Raw genomic sequence first — 23,279 nt, forward strand, 5'->3', positions numbered from 1 at the left:
TCTAGAACAACTAATTCTATTTGCCGTGTAGATGGATCCGGACAGCGGGCCGATCTGGATCCGAGATCGATCTTGTGGTTCCGATGCCTGGTATGAGGTGGACCCAGCCCACCTATAGGGTTGCAGTGTTTGAGGTCAGGGTGATCTCATAGTTATCAGACTTTGATTCAAACCGGGCATTCTACTGAAGATCTTCGCAATAGTCCGGATAAGCTTCTTGGCTTGCATAAGGATAACAAGTGGTACTTGCAGCTCGAAATGGATGCTTGCACTGAGGGCCACTCAGCGACCTAGTTCTCTCAGGCGCTGGGGGTCAAATAGTGCCAGAGTTCTTTCTAATAAGGATTCAAAGGTCTTAGCACAAGTAAGCGTTCAATTTTAGCATTACTGTACACGCGAGATATGGCTTGATTGAGGGTTTTGCTCGCAGAGCCGATGCGGCTCAAACAACCGAACCGCTCGGGGCAGATCATCCCAGCGAGCCTGGTCGACGGAGTATCCATACCTAGAAGGGCTACAATGGCCAAGAAAATACGATGCGTTGTCCTATCTTGCCCACGCTACCACTGCGTATCCCGTATTCCGTATATCTACTATAGGGAGTATTCCACGAGTGTCGCGCTACGGAGTACGGTCTGTTCCGTACGCCCATCCCCATCGTTCGCCCTAAGCCCCTCCAGCCCCCAGCCCAACGCCGGGCCGGTAACAGGCACCTGTACTACATCGAGGTAAGTCGCACGCCCCGACCTACGTGCAGGAATGGAGCTCACTTTAGCCACTATCGACCCAATCCACGCCCCTCGGCGCATTCCCAGCATACCCCATGACGGGCTAGCGGAATCCCGCTGCCTGATGGGGTCGCAGCGTTGGGACCCGTGGAATGGGCATGTCGGATGGCCGCGGGGGTATTCCTAGCTATTGTCCCATGGGTGATTTTGTTATTTGTTTAGCCCCACATTAGGGTCTGGTGGCTTCGGGTGGATCGACAGTCGGGGCTGAGGCGCAGACCGAACCAAAGGCCGACCGACCCATTCAAGATTCAAGTTGTTTGCGATTGTGCAGACTATTCTTATGCACCCGCAATTTAGCTGTGGTGCCGAGAGGGACACTGTCCGTTATGAGACTTGCACAAATTGATTGATATCGTGCGAGCAGCACACGAGGAGCCGGGACCCGAGGAGCGTGCCGGAAATGCGGATGCCTGGTCCAATGTGCATCATTGACAGCTTGGGATGGACGGAATATGGATCCATCCCGCACTTCGCAGGGCAGAGGCTCACCTCAGCTCAGCCCTGTAGGGAGATTCAAGGATCCAAAATAGCAGCAGCAGATCAATTGACTAAGATTGAGCGTGCCAAACTCGTAACGCAACATTCACCGCCATTGCAGCACATACCAGGCTTCTTCAGTCATTTCGGCCCCCGCTGAAGGATTTGTCCCTCTCGACTGACATCACCAGCTCCACCGGATGCCCGCCCACTCGCTGCGCCATGATTTGCGGTCCCCCGGGAACGCCCCATTGCTCCATGAACACGCCGAGACACAAAGTGAGGTGAGCTCGAAATCGCGCCCCGGAGTTGCTAAGCATCCGGCGAGCCCGGCCTGCATAAATATCACCCCGGCACCCCTCGCGGCTGCCGATCGCCGATGCTCCTATCCCCGGATTGCCAGCACCCTATGGTCATTGACCCTTCACTGCACCTGAAGAGTTGCGAGATTACCGAGCGACATGAAAGCTGCTGCGCTGATCACTTGCGTCGCGTTGGCCCTGCCTGGTACGTATTGGGGTGCCTCGGTCGCGCGGACCTTCTGCAGCCCTGCCGCCCTGCAGCCCTGCATGGTCCCGAGCTTCCTCGACTGCCATCCTAAAAATGCCACCGCCTGCTAATTTCCCTTGATCGGATAGGTGCCCTCGCCGCCCCAGGTATTGACCCTGACAAATTTTCGCTGGCTCTCGCCAGCCGTGCTCTGCCCAATGCCCCCGATGGATATACCCCGACCAACGTGAGCTGCCCGGCCAGTCGCCCGACAGTGCGCAGCGCCGCCGAGCTGTCCTCGAATGAGACCTCCTGGCTGGAGACCCGTCGCAACAAGAGCCTGTCGGCGATGAAGGATTTTTTCGGCCATGTGCAGGTCGGCGACTTCGATGTGACCTCGTATCTGGACCAGCACGCGAGCAATTCCTCCAATCTGCCTAACATCGGCATTTCCCTGTCGGGTGGTGGTTACCGCGCGCTGATGAACGGTGCCGGTGCCCTGAAGGCCTTCGATAGCCGTACGACTAATGCCACTACCAGCGGCCACTTGGGTGGCCTGCTCCAGTCGGCTACCTATGTAGCTGGTCTGAGTGGTGGTAGCTGGCTGGTCGGCTCTGTCTACATCAACAACTTCACCACCATCTCGTCGCTGCAGACTCAAAAAGCTGGTGCCGTCTGGCAGTTTGGAAACTCCATTCTCGAGGGCCCGGATACCGGCGGTATTCAACTTTTGGACTCGACGAGCTACTACAAGGACCTGGCTACCGCTGTGGAGGGGAAGCAGGATGCTGGGTTTGACACCTCACTCACGGATATTTGGTATTTGCTGAACTCCTTCCAGCCCCCTTCCATTTTCCCCTCTCCCTCCCTCCCTCCTATCAGAATATCAAAGCCATTTTTGCTAACAGCGCAATCACAGGGGCCGAGCTCTCTCCTACCAGATGTTCAATGCTAGTGGTGGAGGCATTGACTATACCTGGTCATCCATTGCCAAGACGCAGGACTTCATCAATGGGAACTATCCTATGCCTTTGGTCGTTGCAGACGGCCGTAACCCCGGCGAGCTCGTAGTGGGAAGCAACTCGACCGTATACGAGTTCAACCCCTGGGAGTTCGGTACCTTTGATCCGACCATTTTCGGGTTCGCCCCGCTGGAGTTCCTCGGCTCCAAGTTCGTGAACGGCGTCATCCCCAGCAACGAGAGCTGCGTGCGCGGCTTTGACAGCGCGGGCTTTGTGATCGGAACCTCGTCTACCCTTTTCAACCAGTTCCTGCTCCAGCTCAATACGACCTCGCTCCCCAGCGCCGTGAAGGACATCTTCAGCAGCATCCTCGGCAAGCTGGACAAGGCCGACAACGACATCGCCTCTTATGACCCGAACCCCTTCTACCATTACAACAACCACTCTTCCCCGTACGCCTCGCAGACCGAGCTGGACGTCGTCGATGGCGGCGAGGACCTGCAGAACTTGCCTCTGCACCCGCTTATCCAGCCTGAGCGTCACGTCGACGTAATCTTCGCCATAGACTCCTCGGCTGACACGACCTACAACTGGCCCAACGGCACCGCCCTCGTAGCAACCTACGAGCGCAGCCTGAATAGCACCGGCATCGGCAACGGCACCGCGTTCCCGTCCATCCCGGACCAGAACACCTTTGTCAACCTAGGGTTGAATACGCGCCCGACCTTCTTCGGCTGCGACAGCTCCAACTTGACCGGCCCCGCACCGCTGGTCGTCTACGTGCCCAACTACCCATATTCGACCCTATCCAACGTGTCCACCTTCACCCTATCCTACTCGGACACTGAGCGCGACGACATCATCCTCAACGGCTACGAGGTCGCCACCATGGCCAATAGCACCCGCGACGGCAACTGGACTGCCTGCGTGGGCTGTGCCATCCTGAGCCGCTCGTTTGAGCGCACTGGCACTACCCTGCCTAGCATCTGCACCCAGTGCTTCTCGGACTATTGCTGGAACGGGACAGTCAACTCGACCACGCCGAATGCCTTTGAGCCCACCCCCATGCTGAGCGTGCGATCCAGCAGAGCTGGAGCGATTATGCCGACCCTTCTGCCCACTGTTGTGGCGGTTAGTGCTGCGCTGTTCGCTCTAGCATAGTGTAGGGGCATGTTGACATGACGGCATCTGCTTTTATACTCTCTGCATTTTTCATTCTTCGGTTATTTTAACCCGGGCTTCTGCGATGTTACTGAGCAATGATGACCGACCCCCTCGTTAATTTTAAGCACCAGCTGTATCTCACTTGGAGTGGCAGATTGCGGTATCACAAATGTTGTTTAATATTTTTGGATGTAAATACAGTATCTACCAGATTTAATCGAACTGCTTACAGCGCTCCACTGATCGGCCGTCGGCTCCTTAGCCCCAACCTTGCAAGCCAAGCCTCTTGCTGCGCCCGGCTGAGAGCCCAGTCAGATTCCCCGCTTCGGACAAAACCTAGCTTCTCCCGCTAAGACTTCAGACAGTCTTCCTCGTCTTCGGAGACTATGAGTGCCATTGCCCTAGGAATGAAATGTCAGGACTCGAAGTTATCGGGGTCGTCGCTAGCATACTCCAAATCGCAGACCTAGGAGCCAAACTATCCGTCAAACTATGCTCCTTCTACCGCACTGTCAAGGATGCCAACAAGTCCATGCAAAGTCTCTCCAGCGACGTCTCACTCACGTGCAGTATTCTGCAAGAACTGGGAAGGGTCCTCGAGCAAGATGAACAAACCAAGCTCTGTTCCCAGAAGGCGTTCGGCACAGCCCAGGAGGTCTTAACCGAGTGCAAAGCCGCCTTCGAGACCATTGACAGCGCGATGGAGAAGCAGAGGCAGGAGGGGGCGAGGAATCCGGTTCTGCGCGGTGCGAGGAAAATTACCGTCGCCTTTATGGGACCGAACTTGGATCTGCTCCGGAGCAACCTGGAAAGGCTCAAATCGACGATGTTGTTGATGCTACATGTTATCATGTACGCTGGGCAGCTTCGCCAGTATGTATATCTTGGTTAATTAAGGTAGGGCCTTTGACACTAACGATTCGTCAATAGGAAAGTTGTACACACACCACTCACCAACCCTCGCGGTCTAATTCAAACCCTGATAGAAGAAAAAAAGACAAACGACGCCAAATTCGACCGACTCACAAGATCCATCGAAGCAGTCAAGCTAAATAGCAATGGGCCAATCCTTACAGCGCAACAGACAAGCTCTACGCCAGGCTCCGACGAAGAGCTCGAGAAATACTACGGCTTAGTTTGGAAGTTGCTACACGAAATCGATTCCTGCCAGGAAAGTCTCGAGAAGAGTCGGCATCTTCGAATGCGCAACGGTGTTGTGAACTTACACTCAGCAGAAGCTGCCATCATGAAGCATACACATGGTGACTCGTTTATTTGTTCATACGAAGAGGCGTTTTCATTTTCCGCTGGCCCGACTCCCAAAATTCCTGGTCGGATCAGGGAGACACAGTTCCCTGGGCAAAAGGTGACTCGCGAAAAATCGCCTCCTGTTCCTCGGCGGCCGCTGAAGAGGAGGGAGCAGGAACGACTCGTCTACCGTTTTGGAGGAGGCAGTGAGACCGTTTGCATCACGCGTGAGTACTGAAAATCTGTCTGCATGTCACTGATCAGTGAAGATTGACACCTATTACAAAGCCTTCGATCGCGACGCATATTTGAGCGAATATGTTGTCAACGGAGAGAACACGGGGGACTCTGAACTTGACAGAGATGATTATTATTATCGTCGGCATCGAAGACCTCGTCCAGATGATTCCGTCATCGCCAGCCGTCTCCAGGGCGGCCACGACGAGGTCTACAGCAGCGGCGACAGCAGGTTCCTTCGCAGAGAGAGATGGGAGCGTGATGATGAAGAAGTCTATCGAAAGCGCCATATAGATGAGGGCGCATTGGCAGGTGCCAGGGTGGCAAAGGTAATCCGCAATCATCGCAAACGCGAGGACGAACAAGAACCCAACGTCCACCGCGCCGATAGACCGTTTGCCGATCCTGTCCTATCAACTACGCCCCTCGTTCGTGCTAACAAGGTCCGCGAAGACCAACGCAACCCGAGAGCCATACACTACGACTCAGACTCCATTGGACGCTCCCCGCATCACAATCATCGCCGCCGTGGTCGAAATAGCCGCAGTCGATCTCGGTCTCGGTCTTGGTCTCGACCCCGCTCACGTAGTCGCCGGTACATCGCTAGCTCCGAGACCGATAGTGCTCCCAATGGCGACGATAATCGAAGAGTTGTCGCCCGGGCAGGGCTAGCTGGTGCTGCTGTTGCCGGGCTGGTCGAGAGGGCGCGAAGCCGTTCTCGACAACGCCGATATGAACGAGAGCGCTCCTGCAGTCGGCGAAGACAAGGCGTCCCTATCGCGACTGCTGGTCTGGGCACGGCCGCTATCGTTGCTCTCTTTGCCAAACGAAAGGCTAAAAGGCAGAGGCAGAGCGAAAGCCCTAAACCGCCGCACCGGGCTCTGTCTGGCCCTGTTCCCGAAGTCTCAAGGGGGAATTCTGAAGAAAGCTCTTTCACTGGAGACGACATCAAGGACGAGGCTGTCGAAAAAGAACCGGTCGAAGAACCGGTCGAAGAACGTCACCCTGAGCAGATATCGACCGTTTCCTTGGATGAGTTCATGTTACAATGGACAACACTGTCTCGCGAGGAGATTGTCGTCGAATAGTGTGATCCTCGTCAAGTCAATGAGGTGCGGTTAAGTATAAAGCTTGATATATAGTTGATATACCTAGTTCTCTGATCGGCCGGAACCTTTCACACTCATGTCTGTAGGATGGAATATATAGCAAAAAGCATTACGAAGCGGTGTACCATCTCCAAATATAACCAGGCTTTTCAAGTATATGGTCGCACAAGGCTTGTATTATCGGAGGGGTTATGCTTCGTCGGGCGACATGAGTTCGTGCTCTGAAACTTCAGAACAGGCCCAATGTTGTTGCTGATGTTGATAATAGAACGCTTACTACATTCCGCGGCTTCAGCTACTGCGACATAGTCAGTGATTTGCTAAGAATTATATGGCGAATCCCTTCGAGCGTTGAGGGAGGGATTCTCGGCGCCACCTTGGAGCCGAGTTTGAATTCAAGGAAAGTGCCTTGGGTGGTGACTGACTGCTTCAGGCAAAACGTGAATTACTTCTTCTGCTCACCCTCGCTCACCCTTTTGCTCTTCCTGACAGCTTGGTTGTTCCTTGGTGGCCCACCTTGAATCCTGTGGGCCTTTGACCAGTACGCTACAGGAACCCAACCTCGCTGCTTGAATAGAGCGACAGCAACCAGAGGCTAGCGGGAGGCTTCAAGACGATTTTCAGAAAATATTTGGCGAGCCCTAATATTCTGAATTTAACTGCAGTTATGCCACTAGGGAGGTTTCAAATACTGTTCACAACTGACGGTTGGCATGAACGCGGCCCCCGATCCAACAGCATCTGCACCACCTTTTCATGGCCGTTGGCTGATGCGGCCTGGAGCGCATTGCCATACTTTCCACCCTGGGCGTTGATATCGGCACCGCGATCCAACAGCATCTGCACCACCTTTCTATGGTCTCTAGATGATGCGGCCTGCAGTGCACTGCCATACACTCCACCCTCGGTGTTGAAATCGGCACCGCGATCCAATAGTATCTGTACAACTTTTTCATGGCTTCTAAAAGATGCGGCCTGCAGTGCATTGCCATACTTTCCACCCTGGGCGTTGATATCGGCACCGCGATCCAACAGTATCTGCACCACATTTTGATAGCCTCCGAATGATGCGGTCTGCAGTGCATTGCCATACTTTCCACCTTGGGCGTTAACATCGGCACCGCAAAGCAGCAGCATCTGCACCACATTTTCATGGCCTCTAGATGATGCGGCCTGGAGCGCATTGCCATGGCTTCCACCCTGGGTGTTGACATCGGCACCGCGAATCAACAGTATCCGCACCACCTTTTCATGGCCTCCAAACGAGGCGGTCTGCAGTGCATTGCCATACACTCCACCCTGAGCGTTGACATCAGCATGTCGATCCAACAGCATCTGCACTATTTTTCCATGGCCTTCAAGTGATGCGACATAGAGAGCATTGACATAGCGTCCAGTCTGGGGGTACTTATCCTTCGAGTTCACGTCGACCCTGTCTGTACCGAGCAGCAGCTTGACGACCGCCTCGTGACCGTTCTTGGCTGCCCACAACAGCGGCGTCTGGCCATCTCTATCGGTCGACTCACGTTCAGCGCCCTTCTCGAGCAGCAGCTTGACGACCGCCTCGTGACCGTTCTCAGCCGCCCACGCCAGCGGCGTCATGCCATTTCTATCCTTCGACTCGCATCCGGCGCCTTTCTCGAGCAGCAGCAATACGACCGCCTCGTGGCCGCTCTTGGCCGCCCACGCCAGTGGCGTCATGCCATTTCTATCCTTCAACTCGCATTCGGTGCCCTTCTCGAGCAGCAGCCTTACGACCGTCTCATCCCCGACTCCTGCAGCGTCTAGTAGGGGGTTGTCGACTTTGTTCACTGATACGTCACTATCATCGCCGTCCGAGAAATCTAGAGCAACGGAACGCAAAGAGCCGGCTGATCTGATGCCATCGGCTCTCCCAGAGTCTGTCTCTTCATTGCTATCGAAGTTTCGTGGAACTGCAAACGTTGCGAGTTGTTCCTGATGGAAAGCCACGTGATTGCAAAAACCCTTATCGAAAGGCCCAACCGAGTAGCAGAATGGGCAGGTTTGTCTGTCATCGGCTACCGTCATCTCGGCTAGATCTAGGAGATTTTCGATCTGCTGCCCATCCAGGCCTTTGTGGCAATCTTGAAAGTGTTGCAGCAAGCTGTCTTTCGATGTTGAGGTGAAGGATCTGTGTTCGAAGCATCTCCATATGCGGCGGTGAACTAGCCGTTCATGTTCCAGCCACGCATGCCGACTGGCGTACATGCGGTCGGCATCTGGGCATTGCTCGTAGGTACATACGTACGGCTGGAGATCTTGGCGGATATGCTCTCTAACATCCATTAGAACGATGCTCCTATCCTGCCGATGCTCCTAGACACTTACTGCCATGACTTTCCTTCTCCTTGTCTCGACGGACAAGCTACCCAGCAATACGGACAAACAAATTCTGACTGGCCAGCCGCATCGGGAGGAGGTGGAGGTAGTTCTGGGGACTTTCCATCAACGTCGTAGGCCGTAGTCGCGTAAGTAATCACGGTCTCTGTGTCCAGCTGGTCGTCCAACTCACGGTTATACATGGAGAAATCGGTTCCTGACACCATGGTTTTCGGCCCTGGAGTCGGTATGAAATTGCCTGAGATAGGAGGTGTAATTGGAGGCTTGGAAAAAGGTTCCGCAGGCTTCACGAGAGTGGTGGAATTCTGGTGGGGGGCTAGCTCGTCCGCACTGTGTGAGAGCTTGAGCGCATGTCTCCGCCAATATGCAAAATACATTCTCCGGTGAGTGATTGCTTTTGCTAAGCGATCTCGCAGAAAATCGTCACCATCCAGCAGGCGATCCCCGGCATCTAATATATCCAAAAACCCGTCATTTGGGTCTCGTGCAGGTTCAGCGGCGAATTCCTTTGTTGATGGACACCGGCGCAGGTGATCGAGTGACTCTTGTACATGCCGACGATCGAAGATGGCATACGCCGAGAACAAGTCTTTCCCTGTTTGTGGATTCTCTTCTTTCATGAGAAGAGCTTTCTTGGTGAGAGAACGATATCTCGTGTTGCGTATCTTGAACGAGAGCCTGTACAAGTGCTCCATGACATCTTTGATTTCGTCTAGTCTCTCCGCCAGTTCTCCGGTGCCCAAGTCACTACTGGAGTCACTCCTGTCACTGTTGTCCTCAATTTCTTCGTCAGGGCCATGGGGAACATCGCCACCCTGTTCGTACGGTAGGCGAAGACCTGTGGTGATCTCGGCACCTGGGCAAGCACAGTCACTAAGAGATTCCACTATACAGGGCAGGAGGTGCGACGCAACATACTCTGACTCAAGGAGTCTTGCAACTGTCCCAGGAATTTGAGAACGGCTGCTCGGAGCACCACGGAGTCTCGTAGTCTCGCATCAAGAGAACTTCGGCCTCGCTGTAAAGCGCCCAGATTACCCGCCCAAATCATGAAGCGGGCATATTCATTTTCAATTGCCATTGGCATCATCTGCGATTTAAACTCATCCGAAGATGTGCGCAGCGATCGTGTCAGAGTATCGAAGCATCTGGCACAGGAGGTCGAAAGGGTGCCGATGTCATCCATGGCTAGAGTTTCGATCCCAGAGGCCTGGAAAATATCAGTTCGTACACCTCGTGAGCTCCATCTTCATCTTTCTAGTTGATAAGGTGCAACTTGTTAGAGCCAAAAGTGTATCCACGCGGTTCGAGGTTTCTCTCCAAATGCACGAACACAATTAAATCCCTCATACTAACGGAAGGATCGCAGGGAATGCCAAAAGATCATTCGTTGAATTAGCGCCGAGAGCTGCGCTTTGGCGGGGTCGATACCACAGCAAAATGGCGTGCGGCTGAGATGTGCTGTGGCCGGGCCGGCGCGTCGGGAGACTCCACGTTTCCACGTTTCCCTTGGGAAGAACAACAACTTCCTAGCTCGGCCGAAGGCGAGGGGAAGGGCCTTTTTTCGTTGATGTTGATTCATCTCGCCGCCTCTCCAGAGTAAATTGCGTTGATGGGCCTCGTAATCCAAAATGGTGACCGGAGTGGAAACAGCTGGACTCGTCCTAGGAGCCATTCCCATCATCATATCTGCCCTCGAGAACTATGAGAACTTGGCAGCTCCCACACAAGCCTTTATTCATTGGAAACGGCATTTGCGAAGGTTGATCCGGGAGCTCTATACAATACACACATCTTACGACCAAGCCGTTCGTCTCCTACTGAAGCCATTTGCCGACCTCACAGACCAAACCACGATGATGGAGGATTCCCGAAGCGCATTGTGGAGAGAGGGAGACATTGCTGACAGTCTACGCGATAAGTTAGGACCGGTATACGGCCCATTCATTCTCACCATAGATGAAGTGTCAGAGATCCTGGTCGAGATAGCGGCTTGCCTCAATATCCCTGGTTCGCAGCAGGTTTGAGCACCCTTCTTGGAAGGTAGACTCAGCACTGACTTTGGTAGGTTTTCACAAGCAAAAACCTCCTGCCAGTCGTCTTTTCGAACTTGCAGATCGCGAATACTCCGTTCCTTCACAGGAATTTCGAATTCAGGCAGAGGATCAAGTTTACCATGAAGAAAAACCGTGTAAAGGCCGCGCTCGAGCGTTTGGAGGCTTGTACGAGGATGATTGATGCCTGGACCACTAGAGCCGACAGGATGCAGGATGAGATACCGCAGAGTCGTCTGAAGCTGAAATTTTCTGCATCCTTGGGTACCATCCAAGAGAACGCGACCAAAGTACATCGAGCAATTTCTCGAACCTGGTGTAACGACAACCCTGTCCATGTCGCTCATCTGCTCCTTGAGCAACGGCTGGTAAGGTCAAAGAAAAGGAAGAGGCCTCTGCAAACTCTTCAAGCAGCGAGCTCGAACTTGGTGGCGCAGGCGACTTCTTTCGGACTGAGTCTTCGTGGGGACTGCAACGCGTCTTCTCAGTGGTTGAATTCTGAAATAAGGATTGATGAACTTCCGTCCAGGTACGCACTGTTGGGTTCTCTTTCGTCATTTTGAGCTCTGATGTTAATGTGACGCTAAAGAAGCGCTGGGACTGTTCGCGTGACGATATCAGGTCCAGAGGACGACCACGACCCTGCAATTTTGCACCATATCACGACTTTATGCAAAGTCATTAGGCAACCCCCGCATCCATTTGTGGTATTTTGCCTTAATGATACGGGGTTCCTGAAATCACGCCCGTCCTTGAAAGGGACTGCTGCTGAATACGTTCAGCACTCTTTGTCCCTCGAGGCCCTTCTTCCGCACTTCGAGGCCAGACTCCCCATAACAGAAGTGTACGGACTCGCCATCACCTTGATAGCGTCGATTTTTCAACTCAGCCATACTCCATGGCTTGAAACGAAATGGAGTAAGAGGAACATCGTATTCGCAAGAGCAAACAGTAACACGCCATTAACTGTCGACCTAAGATATCCTTCCTTAGTGAAGGAATATCATCGCGGTACGTTGCTTCAAAACTCAAGTTCGAGATCATCGCAGCTGATCCAGAAATCAGGAGTTGGACCGCGACGACCCGCCGATACACCCATCAACACAACCTGTTCGAACTTGCTTGCCTTAGCGATTATGCTGCTTGAAATTAGTTCCGGACGGCCTGTTGAGCAGAGACTCGGAGATGATCAAATCACTAACATCTTACCGAACGATCAATCGTATCTCCAACTAGCCGGGGGATGGTTCAAGGAGGAAAAATCTCATGGGAGATTATCAAATGCCTTCTCCCAGGCTATTTTGACCTGCCTACAAGAATACCTTAACCCCGATGCAAATTTCGATGATGATCAGTACTGCAACGCTTTCAAGGAAAAGGCTCTGTTACCGCTTGAAGAGGAAATGGACCACCTACTCTTTGGACCTCCGAGGTGACTTTCGGTGGGAAGCATTATAAAGAACGAAGCACGTGTATCGAAGAGCATACAGACGTTCAATCTTTCTAGGACTGGAGGCGGCTCTTGTCAATGCGCCCCTTGGTCTCACGGTCCTAAGGGACTGGTTTGAAAGGAATATGTAACCTCTTAGGGGTGTGCAGGCTGGAATACATCCTCTGTCTTCTTTGCTATTGAAGACCCTCTCCGGGCTCGCGTGGTCCTTGAGCGAACAAGAAAGACAGCACAAGGAACAAGAACCGGGACCTGCCTAATCCAAGTGCGATAGACTCCTTAAAAAAATAAAAGAAGGAAGAAATACCTCACAGGATTCTGTCTATTGCCACGGGTGCCTTTACGTACCCCATAAGCCAAATGCGTGAACCATGTCCGTAAAGACAAGGGGAGAAGAAAAAAGTGAAGATAAAAAAACCCGAGGTATATAACCCCGAATCCAGTTTCAGAATACATAGTACAGAAGAGAATAAGACAGAAAGAAAGGGACTAGACATCAAAAATAATTCGTCAAGGCGGCACAGCCCGTGCCAGCACACGAATGTTATCCACAAAGCCCTTCACCAACTCTTCGTACTGGTTCTGCGGGTCTCCAGCCATGGCAAGATTACCCTGGCGCTGGATTTCGGCAGCAGAGATCTCGACTTCGAGCTCGTGCTCGAATTCGTTCTTTGCCGAAGCCTATTTGCTGGGTCAGAAGACTGGTCCAATGTCACACAAGTAGCTGCAGGGGACAAACGGGAAAACTCACCTCCGCTCTGGCCACCTGCGTTAGGTCGATTTGGTAGGCCAAATGTCGGTAGCTCATGCGATCTTTGATGCGCTCGCCGCGGCCACCCTTGGCTACGTCGACCATGGGCAGGGTGCTGACATCGCCGTCGTACTCCATTTCTAGGTTGACAGAAACGCGCCAGTCGACGTTTGTGCGGGGGCTGCACACGTCCATGTCTGCGACGCGGCATTTGACGATCTTTGCGAGGATTTCGCCGGTTTTTACATCTGTGGTTACACGGACTTTAGGTTTGTGTCGAGGGTTAAGATTCTGGCGGATCACGGGGGGAGGTCCTGGGGCGAGACTTCGTAGAATGTATCGCGCTCTTTTTTGTGGGCGTAGGAGATGGGGATGCGAGGTGACTCGTTTGACATGGACGCCTTGACTTGCTCATTGAGGAAGTTGTTCATGGCACGGTGTTGCTCCTGGAAAGTTTCATGGTCAGTTTGGTCCTGTTATGCGAATCAAGATGAAGAGCTTCGCGAAGGATGGATACTTACAACAGTCATGGTGCTTTCGAACGACGTGCGCACTCGCGACTCGCGGTTAATGACGCTTTCGGTGAGAATAGGCAGTTGCAGCCTCTCTCTCCGATCCATATCAATGACATGGCCCAACTTTGCTTCAATTTCAATGATAGCACCCTGTCCTGCTGCAGCCGATCCAGCTGGTCCAGCAGCCACATCGTTCCTTATCACCACATGCTGGAATAAGAAGTCACAGAGCTGCTTTGTGATTTCTTCATATGGAATGAAGCCGGTAATGGATGGTTCCCACGGACCCAGAGAGCCCTCCTGCGGTGTGCGAGGAGCGCGAGGGCCATTTGCGCTCGGTGGGAGCACCACGGCCCCAGGTGTCCGAGCAGTGCGTGTAGTGGTCGTTGAGCCAGCAGCTGATGCCAACGACTGCCTGCGAGAGGCCCAAGAGTCCTGATTTGCGCCTCTGGCATGCCTTGGAATCGGGGGCTGAGGATTGGGGATCACAGGACATCTGCCCTTGGTGCGAACGGATCGTTGGGCATAGATCGGGGGCTCGTTGTAGCGTCTCCTCTTTGACCTAGGTGGCTGATTCTCGGCATGACCCATTGCTTCATGATCGATTTCCATTTTCAGGGGGTGTGAACCGCTTCTTGGAGCTGATGGGGAACTGTTTATCTGCGGGGGCGCGGTTGCAATGGGCGAGGCGCGTGTATCTGACCCTGGCCCCGATGAAAATGGTGCTGTGGGACTCTCGTTCCACCTTCTGTCTTCGGATGAGCGAAAGGGGCTGCGCCGGCGGTATCAGAGGTAGCTGCCGTGCTGTTCTGCCGGGAGACCACCTTTGGACTCGAATTCTCGGAAGGCTCTTGTTTCACGTGCGCGGAATGCAGTTGAGGCGTCGACTCGTAGGGACGGGAGGAGGGGGACAGCTGTCGCGAAGTGGATGGAGATTTTCTCTGCCTCATATCCCGTCCTTGGGCTTCATGTATGCCGTGTGGGCTGGACAGAGTATTGCGCGGGGAATCGCGGCCGGAGGACTCTGGACGCGCAGAGGAGGGCGACTGGCGAGAGGAAAAAGCAGGAGGGGGGCCCAAGGGTGTTCCTGGGACTGAGCGACGCGCGGATGGAGAGAACTGATGGGGCGGGAGCGGTTGTGAGGCGGACGGAGGGCTGTCTCGGGGACGAAAGATTTCACCCGGAGCACGCGGGGTCGTCATCATCGATTGGAGTGAGTGTGACCGTTGCTGCGCAAAGTAGGATTGCTGTTCGGGATGTTGAGGCCCTGCAGTCATGGGATGCTGCGGCGTATACGGGGAGGCCAGGGGGCCCGCTGGGGCTTGGGGATGCGAATTGTAGGCCGACGCGCCGTATGGATCGCGCGCACTGTGGCCGTCCGGGGTCGAGACGAGCGTGGGGCTTTGGCTTTGCTGCGATTGCAATGCTGTGTTCAGCGGCGGGGGTGCGTTGAACTGCTGGTAGGGCGACTGGGCTGGGCCAAAGGACGAGGATCGATCCGGCGAGGCGTGCGTGTGTTGCAACGAGGGCTGCGAGGGATGCCCCGAATACTCTGAGTACTGCTGCTGTGCGCGCTGTGGATGGGACGGATCAGTTGGTGAGCTGGACGCTTGAGTGGCCGGCGGAGCGTTGGAGGCACCGCCGGCGTCGTTCATGATCGTGCGCAAATCCATCGCGACAGCGTGCCCGCTTGGGAGGGAACCACCACGACCACCAGCGCGAGCAGGTATTATCGGCAAAGACACGCGGCTGGCGATCGCGACATCAGACCGTGGGAGGGTCACGATGTTGGAGGAGGGAGGATCAATGAATAGAGGCAAGACAAAGAAGAAGGGAGAAAGTTCTCGCCGCGGACCGCGCGAATCAGGGAGCTTGGGAGGATCATCGCCGCTTCGGGGACAGGCAAACTAAAAGGCCACGCTTACGGACTCCTAAAGGACAGTTGATGATACTACTCAAGGAAATATCTAATGAGGAGTCGGCGTTCTATCTGATCTATTCTATACTATCGAAGCTCCCACGACACCACGGGAAGCTAGTGCCAGCTTGTAGAGCTGTTGGCAGCTATCGGGACCTTAGCTGTTATAGTTCTCGCCAACACCTTTTGCCCGGGTAGGACTATGATCAGCCATGCCGACGGCCCAGACAAGGCCGTGATTCTCTCCCGCAATGTGCGAAATATCACCCGAATCATGCGGCCGATTGAAGTTGCGCCTGCGACGCAAAAGGCCACTTTGGAGTTTCGGTATGCGGTCAGGTGATCGCGCTGACTCAGCAGGGAGATGGAGGCTGGCTTGGCATCGCATGAACGAGACCCTGGAGAATGAAAGAATTGCCAGGGCTGAAGTTGGCGCAATGGATATCCTCGTCGCAAAGGGGACGTCGATGCCGATCGAGTATAGACCAGCCTCGATAGGGGGCATCACACTCTGCCTCGCCCGGCATGTCACATTCAGGATCCTCCCGCTGTCTGACGCGTCACGCATCTGACAAGCTATACCTATACAATTGCGATCAAATAATCCTCAGCTTTCAAGGCAACCCAAGTCGTCAAGAATAGCTTCATACAGTAGTCCGGAATCACTGCGATTGATGGGGTACCATCCTCGAGCCCTATAGGTTCCAAGTATAAACCTCCGCTGCTACAACGTCAGCAAGCCCACCTGCCGCACCCGGGGGCCTAGCTGTCCTGTCCGCCAATGGCATGGGATCGACACCCCGTCGCTCTCCTTCTCCTCTTCAACTTTCCGATCCTTCATCTCTCCAGCTTTTGAGTAGCTTTCGAGTCCTTTGGCTTGTCTTCCCGGCTGCAGCATTGTTGTCGTGTGCAGATTGGCCAGCCAAGTCTGCCAAGAAGGCAACTTTGGATCAGAAAACGCCATCCCGCTGACGTATTCCCGGGGACCACTCGACCGCGTTCTGGCTAATCTACACACACCTTCAACTCCCTCCCAAGTCCCTCCCCAACCACAGGGGACTGTCTCGCTACTGGGGGAGCAGCTCACCTTAACCCACGTCCCATTCTCTGTGGACGACCATATTCAATGCGCGGCTCGCTTTAACGTCTCCTGTGCAAGGCTCCCCCGCCGCACCCTCCAAACGCACAATTTCCAACACCATGGCTCCACCAGTCCAAGACCAGGGCTCAACTTCGGCCTCAGATATCCCCCTCGACCTCGAAGTTGGCCCTCGATCGACCTCCCACTCGAATAATACCTCCCGCTGGAATGGTTTCTCCCAATCCCACCCGTCCAATATGCTTGCGAACCCCAACGGGCTGGCACCGAAGTCGTCGCAGGAAGATTGGCTGGCCTACACTGAAGATGCGGGACATCGACTGACAGTCGCGTTGACACCTAGCTTCCTACAACGGTATGTGGGCGGCGAAGGACCCCAACCCACGAGGCTGCATGCCATCGCAGCGCTCGACGGGTTGCGCGGTTGGGCGTGTATGCTCGTCTTCAACTTCCACTTCCTCTTCACATATACCTGGAAGGTTGCCGTCGGATGGGGATTCGCGGGCGAGAACTTTGGAATCCATCAGCTGCCGATTTTGCACATGTTGATCTCCGGCCACATCATGGTGGCGATTTTCTTCGTCATCTCGGGCTACGTACTCTCCTATAAGCCGTTGAAGACCATCCGGTCCCGGTCGTTCGAGGAGGCCTTTACCGTCATGGCTTCGTCGACCTTTCGACGAGCATTGCGCCTCTACATCCCATCCTTCGTCGGTCTCGCATGTGTCTTCGTGGCTGTCCGTCTTGGCCTGTTCAATTACTCGTGGGGCGTCATCAAGGAGGGTCATACAATTGTCGGCACCAATGAACAGCACCCGCCCGTGTATCGGTCTCTCACCAAGCAGTTCTGGGATTGGTATAACACCGTCGCACGCTTGCTGAATCCGTTCGATTGGGGTCTCTATTACAACAACTATAACCCACATCTATGGACCATTCCTGTGGAGTTCCGCTGCTCGATTGTCCTGTTCATCACGACGCTAGCCACCTCGCGTCTCATGCCGGTCATCCGTATGCCTCTTGTTGCCGGATTAATCTGGTTCTGCATGCGCTATGGCCGCTGGGACGTCGTTCTCTTTCTATGTGGCATGTTGATGGCCGAGATCGATCTAATCAACGGTACATGGGAACGCCCTGCGAACTCGACTGCAGTGCTTGGTGATAAAACGCATATCCGCTTCCGCCCTGGCGGTAAGGTCCTGGCCACTGTCTCCCGCCGACGCCTATGGATCGCTATTTTCGTGCTGGGGCTATATATCGGGTCAGTCCCAAACCTGGGCTTCAAGTGGACGCCCGGCTACATGTGGCTCTGGAACCTCACCCCATGGACATACCCTGAGCCACATCGATTCCCGCAAACCATCGGCGCGGTCCTGATTGTCTTCAGCATCAACCACTCCCCCGATCTCCAAAAATTCTTCACCCACTCGTTGTCCCAGTATCTGGGCAAGATCTCATTCGCCTTTTATATTGTCCACGGTCCCATTCTGCACTCTCTTGGGTACTCTATCATGCCTAGTATTTGGGCTGTGACAGGCAAGGAGACCAACTTCCAATACTGCTTTGGCTTCCTGATTGGCTGGTCTATTTGTCTGCCAGTTTCCATTTGGGCGGGTGATGTCTTCTGGCGCGCTGTCGATATACCCAGTGTTCAGTTTTCTCGCTGGATAGAGAGTCGTGTTATTGCAAAGGACGCGCCAGCGACCGGGACGCCGAGTTTGTCGACTCCGCGAGCGCAAACCCCGCGGGTACAGTGAGTTGATGTCACGAACTCGCACATCGTCTGTCCTCCCAGAGAAATGATTCCTGTTGTAGTACATACTGCTACCAGGATATGTATTTCTCTCACCTTTTTAGATCGGTACCAGCTCGCTGGGCGAGTTAGACGTTCGTTAGCCGGGATAGGGATACACTTCTTAGACCCGCCGCTGTAGATATAGAATACTAATACACTTTGAATAAAAGAATCAAAATGGAATTGCGGAACACCACAGTAGCGCACCCTCGTCTAACTATCGAGATAGGAATAAAAATCGAAAGGCAACAGAAAAGGGAGACTAGGGAGAAAAGGGCGCACCACGACCAATATTCCGATGTATCGTATCGTTCATTCATTCACTCGTACCAAATCAAAGCAAATCACGATGCTACCACCCGCCGACGCAATCGCCCGAACGAACCCCAGCACCCCCGCGAAGGAAACTAAACGCTGAAGTCGACGTCGACCGGCCCTCACGCAGCCTATGCAGAATATGCCAGAACACGGAACAAGAGAGCAAATCCACCGGTCTAGCAAGCAGAAAATACGGAGCAGAACGGAGGAGAAGAGGGAGAAGTGGTCGACGCCAATGGATGCATCCGCTGGTGCAAGATCGATGGGGGGCGATCGGACAAGTCAAACCATCTAATGCAGTCAAAGTCAAGTCAGGATGACGGGGGTGAAAACGCAGGATCCTTGTGCGCGAAGTAAGAGGACAAGGAAAGGCAAAGTATGGCGAGAAAATAGATGTGAAAGCACCCCCGGCTGCGTATCATTTTCTCTTAAGTCCTTCCCTATTTTTCTTATAATGAGACGCCCCATATTCCTCGTCCGCCGCAGACACCGAGCCATTCGCGAGGCTGGCCAGAGTGGTTGGGGCCGCCCTGAGGGGACCAGCTGATATTTGAGACTTCATAGTCGCACTGCCATGCTGCAGCGGGTCCGCGCTCGGAGGTCGTGGCTTGGGCTGGGGCGCCGGGCGCCTGAGGAGGTGATAGAGGCACGGCATTGTGCTGGTTGATAAGATCCCATATAAGAACAAGGCTGTCGTCGCCTCCAGAGGCGAGGATGCCGCGTCGGTTAGGGGACCACTCGACACAGTTCAGAGCCGCGGAGTGGCCCTTGAGCTCAAGAAGGGCTTGTCCTGGCTGCCGCACGTCAAGAACACGGACGACATTGGAATCCGAGGAGAAGGTGGCAAGGAGGTGGGCATCGTGAGGAGAGGCTGTGTCAAGGTAAGTAAATACATAAATACGTCCAACAAAACTGCGGAAATGTCGGCATGTCCATACCTGCAATTCTCAGTAGTGGCGGAGGCCAGAGGCCGGACTGTGATGGGCCAGATGGGCTTGAATTGCCAGGGCTCATTACCGCTGTGAGAGGGCTTAGCTTTCATTTCTATTAACTTAAAAATCCCAAGAAGCACTTACGCTTTTCATTTTTGTCTGATGGCTCGTAGATGATAGTGCTGTGCTCCAGGCTTCGCAAGTCAAACATGCGCACACTTCCATCAGCACCACAACTGACGAAGACGTCAACGCTGTTTGCACAGAATCGAACATCGTAAACCTCCTTGTCGTGAGCAATGAGCTGTGTCTTGGCAGTCAAGGTCGGAATGTCCCAGATTGTGCACGTTGTGTCGATGCTAGAGGTAATGATAAGACTCGGGGATATGGTGTTCCAATCCAGGGAGGTAATGGGAGCGGTATGCTCGGGAGATTTAGAGTTGGACAAGAGTGCCAATGGAGAGAGCTTGGAAGGGGGAGCATCCCTTTGGCTAGAGGGCCGGGTGATGGAGTTGGAGCTCTGCAATGGTTGGGCATTGGGGAGTGACCACAACCGAAGATGATCGCCAGACGTGGCGAGCAAATCCGTGGACTGCTTCTGGGAAGATGGTGGTTCCCAAAGGATGCGGGTAACAGGATAGGAGTGTGTTGCCTCAGCGGTTTTGACATAGTCCAGCTTAATCTCACCCGCTGCGGCGTCTGGAGTATCTGGGTCGGGTTGAGTCCAATGTGTGTCAATGATTTGGATCTGGAGGTGGGGTCAGCAGCAGTCATCGAGAAAGGTGGTTTGGATGCAGGGTGCTCGAACATAGTTGTGATTGTCTTCCAGATAGCTCCCTACAGCCAACTTGCCCCCAAACGAGCTCGAGCTTCCAGAGATCGGCCATTTGCACCAATCGACGGCATATATGGGCCATGGTGCCACGTAGTTACTGTTTGTTGGAACCTGGTTATCTCCATTGTACGGGAGCAGCCCCGGGCTCATCAGTGCATCGCTAAGAAGATGGTCACCTGGGGGTCGAATATCTGCCAACCCCAACGGGGAGTACTTGGAGCCCAGCGGGGTGTGTGGCGGGAACCCAGCTCCGGGGGACGAAGGATACTTGGCCCCTTCCAGTACTCCGTGTTGTTTGAACATAGGAGACTGGTCAAAGCCAGCTGGACTGGACCGTGAATGGCCGTGCGAGTTGATCATACTCGAGCGATGGCTGGTCTGCGGTGTTGACTGCGGCAACGTAGGAATGACCGACGGGGCCGTGTTGACCGAGACGGCTGGCGGGCGATTCTGACCACCCGGCGTCAAAGATCCAGGAAGGGCACCACTGCTGTTCCCACCCCCACTTGCATACTGCATGGGCTGTGCGCTGGAGTGGACGTTGATTGCTGGGACTTGGGTGGCAGCGCCCGCGTCAGGCGTCGTAGGGTAGTCGTGGGAGGGCGGCTGGCGGGAGGCGAGGTTCGGATTGATCAGGCCGGTCGAAGGAATGTGCAACTCCTCGGGCTGGCGCGCGAACATGGCCGACCGTCGAGGGGAGTCGAAGGACTGCGCGGGATTCGACATGGTGCGGAGGTGCCACGGCGCTTGGTCTAGGGGAGGGAGGGAGAAGGGGTGGGTCTCCGTAAGCTCCCCCTGGGAACGAAGATAACGAGTTGAGGAGGGTCTCCGAATTGACGGGCGAGCTGCAATCGAGCTCTGGACCTGGATAGACGAGGACAAGCCACGGATCAATCCAGCTGGGTCGGCCAGGCGCAGCTTCACGAGCGAGTCGAGGCAGCTGGGGTCCCGCGCTGACTCAGCCGACCCCAGCCTCGACGATCCGCCGGCGCGCAGTTCCATGGAAACGCCCGACTGGGGAGTGCAGCTTCAGACCTCCATTGAACGGGCCGTTTCGCTCGTTACCAAAAGCCTAACCTCTATTGACGACTTTTTGGTCCTCTCTTTCCTTTTGTTTTCCTTGCTCCCGACCTTCCAGTGTGGTTCGTCTTCATGGCATCGAATCCCCCCACTTCACCCGCGGCTCTATTGCTGCTTCCCCCGCCACCATCCTTCTCGTTCAGTCAAGTCAGGGATGCATTCGAGAAACCGCTCTCCGATGTACTGGCGAAGCTCGTGGGAGATCTAAACGGATCTAAGGCCATTGCCCCTCTCGATATAGTGTTGGAAATTCCTGGTTTGCTCTCGCCATCCTGTCGGCCGCACGCCAAGATCTTTGCACCGCTCCAGCACTATCTAACTAGCATCTATACTCTCATCGGGGCTGTGGCTGCCGCACACAACATCGAGCTGGACTCGCCCGGCGGCATTGATGCCCGCGTCATCTTTACCGGGGATTCTGCTTCTGGAGACACGACTTCTGCGGGCCAGGGCTTCGGACCAGTTGTCGACTTGACATCCTTGGCGACCTCGGACCGACAGTGGGATCAGGTGTTCTATCTAAGTAACGAGGCCGGCCGCAGGCTATTCCACAACTTTATCCACACGAACACGAGCCAGACCACTCGTGTTGAGTTCAATGACCAGGCCATTTCATGTATCTCCAATTGGGCTGTCCCAATGCCTCTTTTACTTCCAAAGGACCAGCCACAGGCCCTCCAGCCCCACTATTCCGTGATAGTCGGCGGCACCTTCGATCATCTTCACTTGGGCCACAAGCTTCTTCTCACAGCCCTGGCACTGACACTGGAACCACCTACCGACGCAGATCAGGGCCAAGAGAGGCTGTTGAGTGTCGGGGTCACGGGAGATGCCCTCCTAAAGAATAAGAAGTATGCGGAGTTTCTCGAAAGCTGGGAAGACCGTTGCCAGAGTACCGCAGCCTTCCTGCGCGCCATCATGGATTTCTCTCCGAACCACACTCCCCGCGTTGAGCGGATCACTGCACCCGGTCCCAATGGGAACGCCGTGATCATGAGGATCCAGCCGAATCTGACATTCAAGTTTGTGGAAATCTGGGATCCCTATGGACCGACGATCACGGAGGAAAGCCTCACCGCACTGGTAGTCTCCAAGGAGACACTCTCTGGCGGGGCAGCCGTGAATGACGAGCGGGCCAAGAAAGGATGGAAGAGCCTGGCGATTTTCGAGGTGGACGTACTGCAGACGGGGGCGGCCACGGAGGTGACGGACGCCAACACTTTCGAGGCGAAAATCAGCAGCACAGACATTCGGCGGCGGCAGATGCATCTGGCCAAGGTGTAGGAGGACATCAAATCATTGGAAAGGAAGCGACGAGACCGGGGCAGGAGGGGGTGTTGGAGTGTTGGAGTGTTGGTTCCAACATGGGGCCAGTGGAGAGCGAGGGGGGATATTCGCATGTTGCAGGAGTAGTTCGGTTCTTGTAGATACGTTGCCTACCTATGGGGGCTGACTTTATGTGGTGTCAATCAGACACTTTAATAACATCCAACACATCCAACACATCCAACACATCCAACACCCCCACCTCGCCGGGCTCCTCTCGGGGCTCCAATCGTCCCAACCATCCTCCGTTTCGATTTCGGCCAATTTCCCCCGTCCAGCAGCTTCTCCACCAACGCGAGCTCGTCACTCTGCAGATGTGACAAAAGGAGCGGGGGCCTGCATTGGCCTGTCCCTCATCGACGCCTTCC

General features: G+C 54.5%; 9 protein-coding genes across 9 annotated transcripts; 5 read left to right on the forward strand and 4 right to left on the reverse strand.

Moving 5' to 3' along the window:
• Positions 1 to 1,729: 1,729 nt before the first annotated feature.
• On the forward strand, positions 1,730 to 3,880 carry N7482_001038 (lysophospholipase family protein; the record flags this gene model as incomplete). The annotated part of the gene is made up of 3 exons (XM_056683163.1): positions 1,730 to 1,775; positions 1,907 to 2,576; positions 2,677 to 3,880. The coding sequence occupies 3 exons, from the start codon at positions 1,730 to 1,732 to the stop codon at positions 3,878 to 3,880; spliced, it is 1,920 nt and encodes a 639-aa protein (XP_056546769.1).
• Positions 3,881 to 4,295: 415 nt separating this feature from the next.
• N7482_001039 (uncharacterized protein) lies at positions 4,296 to 6,456 on the forward strand (the record flags this gene model as incomplete). The annotated part of the gene is made up of 3 exons (XM_056683164.1): positions 4,296 to 4,756; positions 4,814 to 5,358; positions 5,420 to 6,456. 3 exons carry the CDS (start codon positions 4,296 to 4,298, stop codon positions 6,454 to 6,456), a joined length of 2,043 nt encoding a protein of 680 aa, XP_056546770.1.
• Positions 6,457 to 7,161: 705 nt separating this feature from the next.
• N7482_001040 (ankyrin repeat domain-containing protein) lies at positions 7,162 to 8,784 on the reverse strand (the record flags this gene model as incomplete). The annotated part of the gene is made up of 1 exon (XM_056683165.1): positions 7,162 to 8,784. One exon carries the CDS (start codon positions 8,782 to 8,784, stop codon positions 7,162 to 7,164), a length of 1,623 nt encoding a protein of 540 aa, XP_056546771.1.
• A 38-nt stretch (positions 8,785 to 8,822) lies between these two features.
• N7482_001041 (uncharacterized protein) lies at positions 8,823 to 10,024 on the reverse strand (the record flags this gene model as incomplete). Its single annotated transcript, XM_056683166.1, has 2 exons — positions 8,823 to 9,694; positions 9,757 to 10,024. The coding sequence occupies 2 exons, from the start codon at positions 10,022 to 10,024 to the stop codon at positions 8,823 to 8,825; spliced, it is 1,140 nt and encodes a 379-aa protein (XP_056546772.1).
• Positions 10,025 to 10,469: 445 nt separating this feature from the next.
• On the forward strand, positions 10,470 to 12,328 carry N7482_001042 (uncharacterized protein; the record flags this gene model as incomplete). The annotated part of the gene is made up of 4 exons (XM_056683167.1): positions 10,470 to 10,859; positions 10,907 to 11,421; positions 11,482 to 11,903; positions 11,958 to 12,328. The coding sequence occupies 4 exons, from the start codon at positions 10,470 to 10,472 to the stop codon at positions 12,326 to 12,328; spliced, it is 1,698 nt and encodes a 565-aa protein (XP_056546773.1).
• A 524-nt stretch (positions 12,329 to 12,852) lies between these two features.
• On the reverse strand, positions 12,853 to 16,094 carry triA (uncharacterized protein; the record flags this gene model as incomplete). Its single annotated transcript, XM_056683168.1, has 6 exons — positions 12,853 to 13,023; positions 13,094 to 13,274; positions 13,397 to 13,566; positions 13,615 to 14,249; positions 14,312 to 15,515; positions 15,708 to 16,094. The coding sequence occupies 6 exons, from the start codon at positions 16,092 to 16,094 to the stop codon at positions 12,853 to 12,855; spliced, it is 2,748 nt and encodes a 915-aa protein (XP_056546774.1).
• Positions 16,095 to 16,726: 632 nt separating this feature from the next.
• Positions 16,727 to 18,382, forward strand: N7482_001044 (acyltransferase family protein; the record flags this gene model as incomplete). Its single annotated transcript, XM_056683169.1, has 1 exon — positions 16,727 to 18,382. One exon carries the CDS (start codon positions 16,727 to 16,729, stop codon positions 18,380 to 18,382), a length of 1,656 nt encoding a protein of 551 aa, XP_056546775.1.
• An 805-nt stretch (positions 18,383 to 19,187) lies between these two features.
• Positions 19,188 to 21,507, reverse strand: N7482_001045 (uncharacterized protein; the record flags this gene model as incomplete). Its single annotated transcript, XM_056683170.1, has 4 exons — positions 19,188 to 19,609; positions 19,677 to 19,757; positions 19,815 to 20,418; positions 20,479 to 21,507. 4 exons carry the CDS (start codon positions 21,505 to 21,507, stop codon positions 19,188 to 19,190), a joined length of 2,136 nt encoding a protein of 711 aa, XP_056546776.1.
• A 150-nt stretch (positions 21,508 to 21,657) lies between these two features.
• On the forward strand, positions 21,658 to 22,869 carry N7482_001046 (putative pantetheine-phosphate adenylyltransferase; the record flags this gene model as incomplete). The annotated part of the gene is made up of 1 exon (XM_056683171.1): positions 21,658 to 22,869. One exon carries the CDS (start codon positions 21,658 to 21,660, stop codon positions 22,867 to 22,869), a length of 1,212 nt encoding a protein of 403 aa, XP_056546777.1.
• Positions 22,870 to 23,279: the final 410 nt, after the last annotated feature.

Source organism: Penicillium canariense (genome assembly GCF_028826845.1).
Source record: "Penicillium canariense strain IBT 26290 chromosome Unknown utg000001l_segment0_segment0, whole genome shotgun sequence".
Taxonomy (NCBI): Eukaryota; Fungi; Ascomycota; class Eurotiomycetes; order Eurotiales; family Aspergillaceae; genus Penicillium; species Penicillium canariense.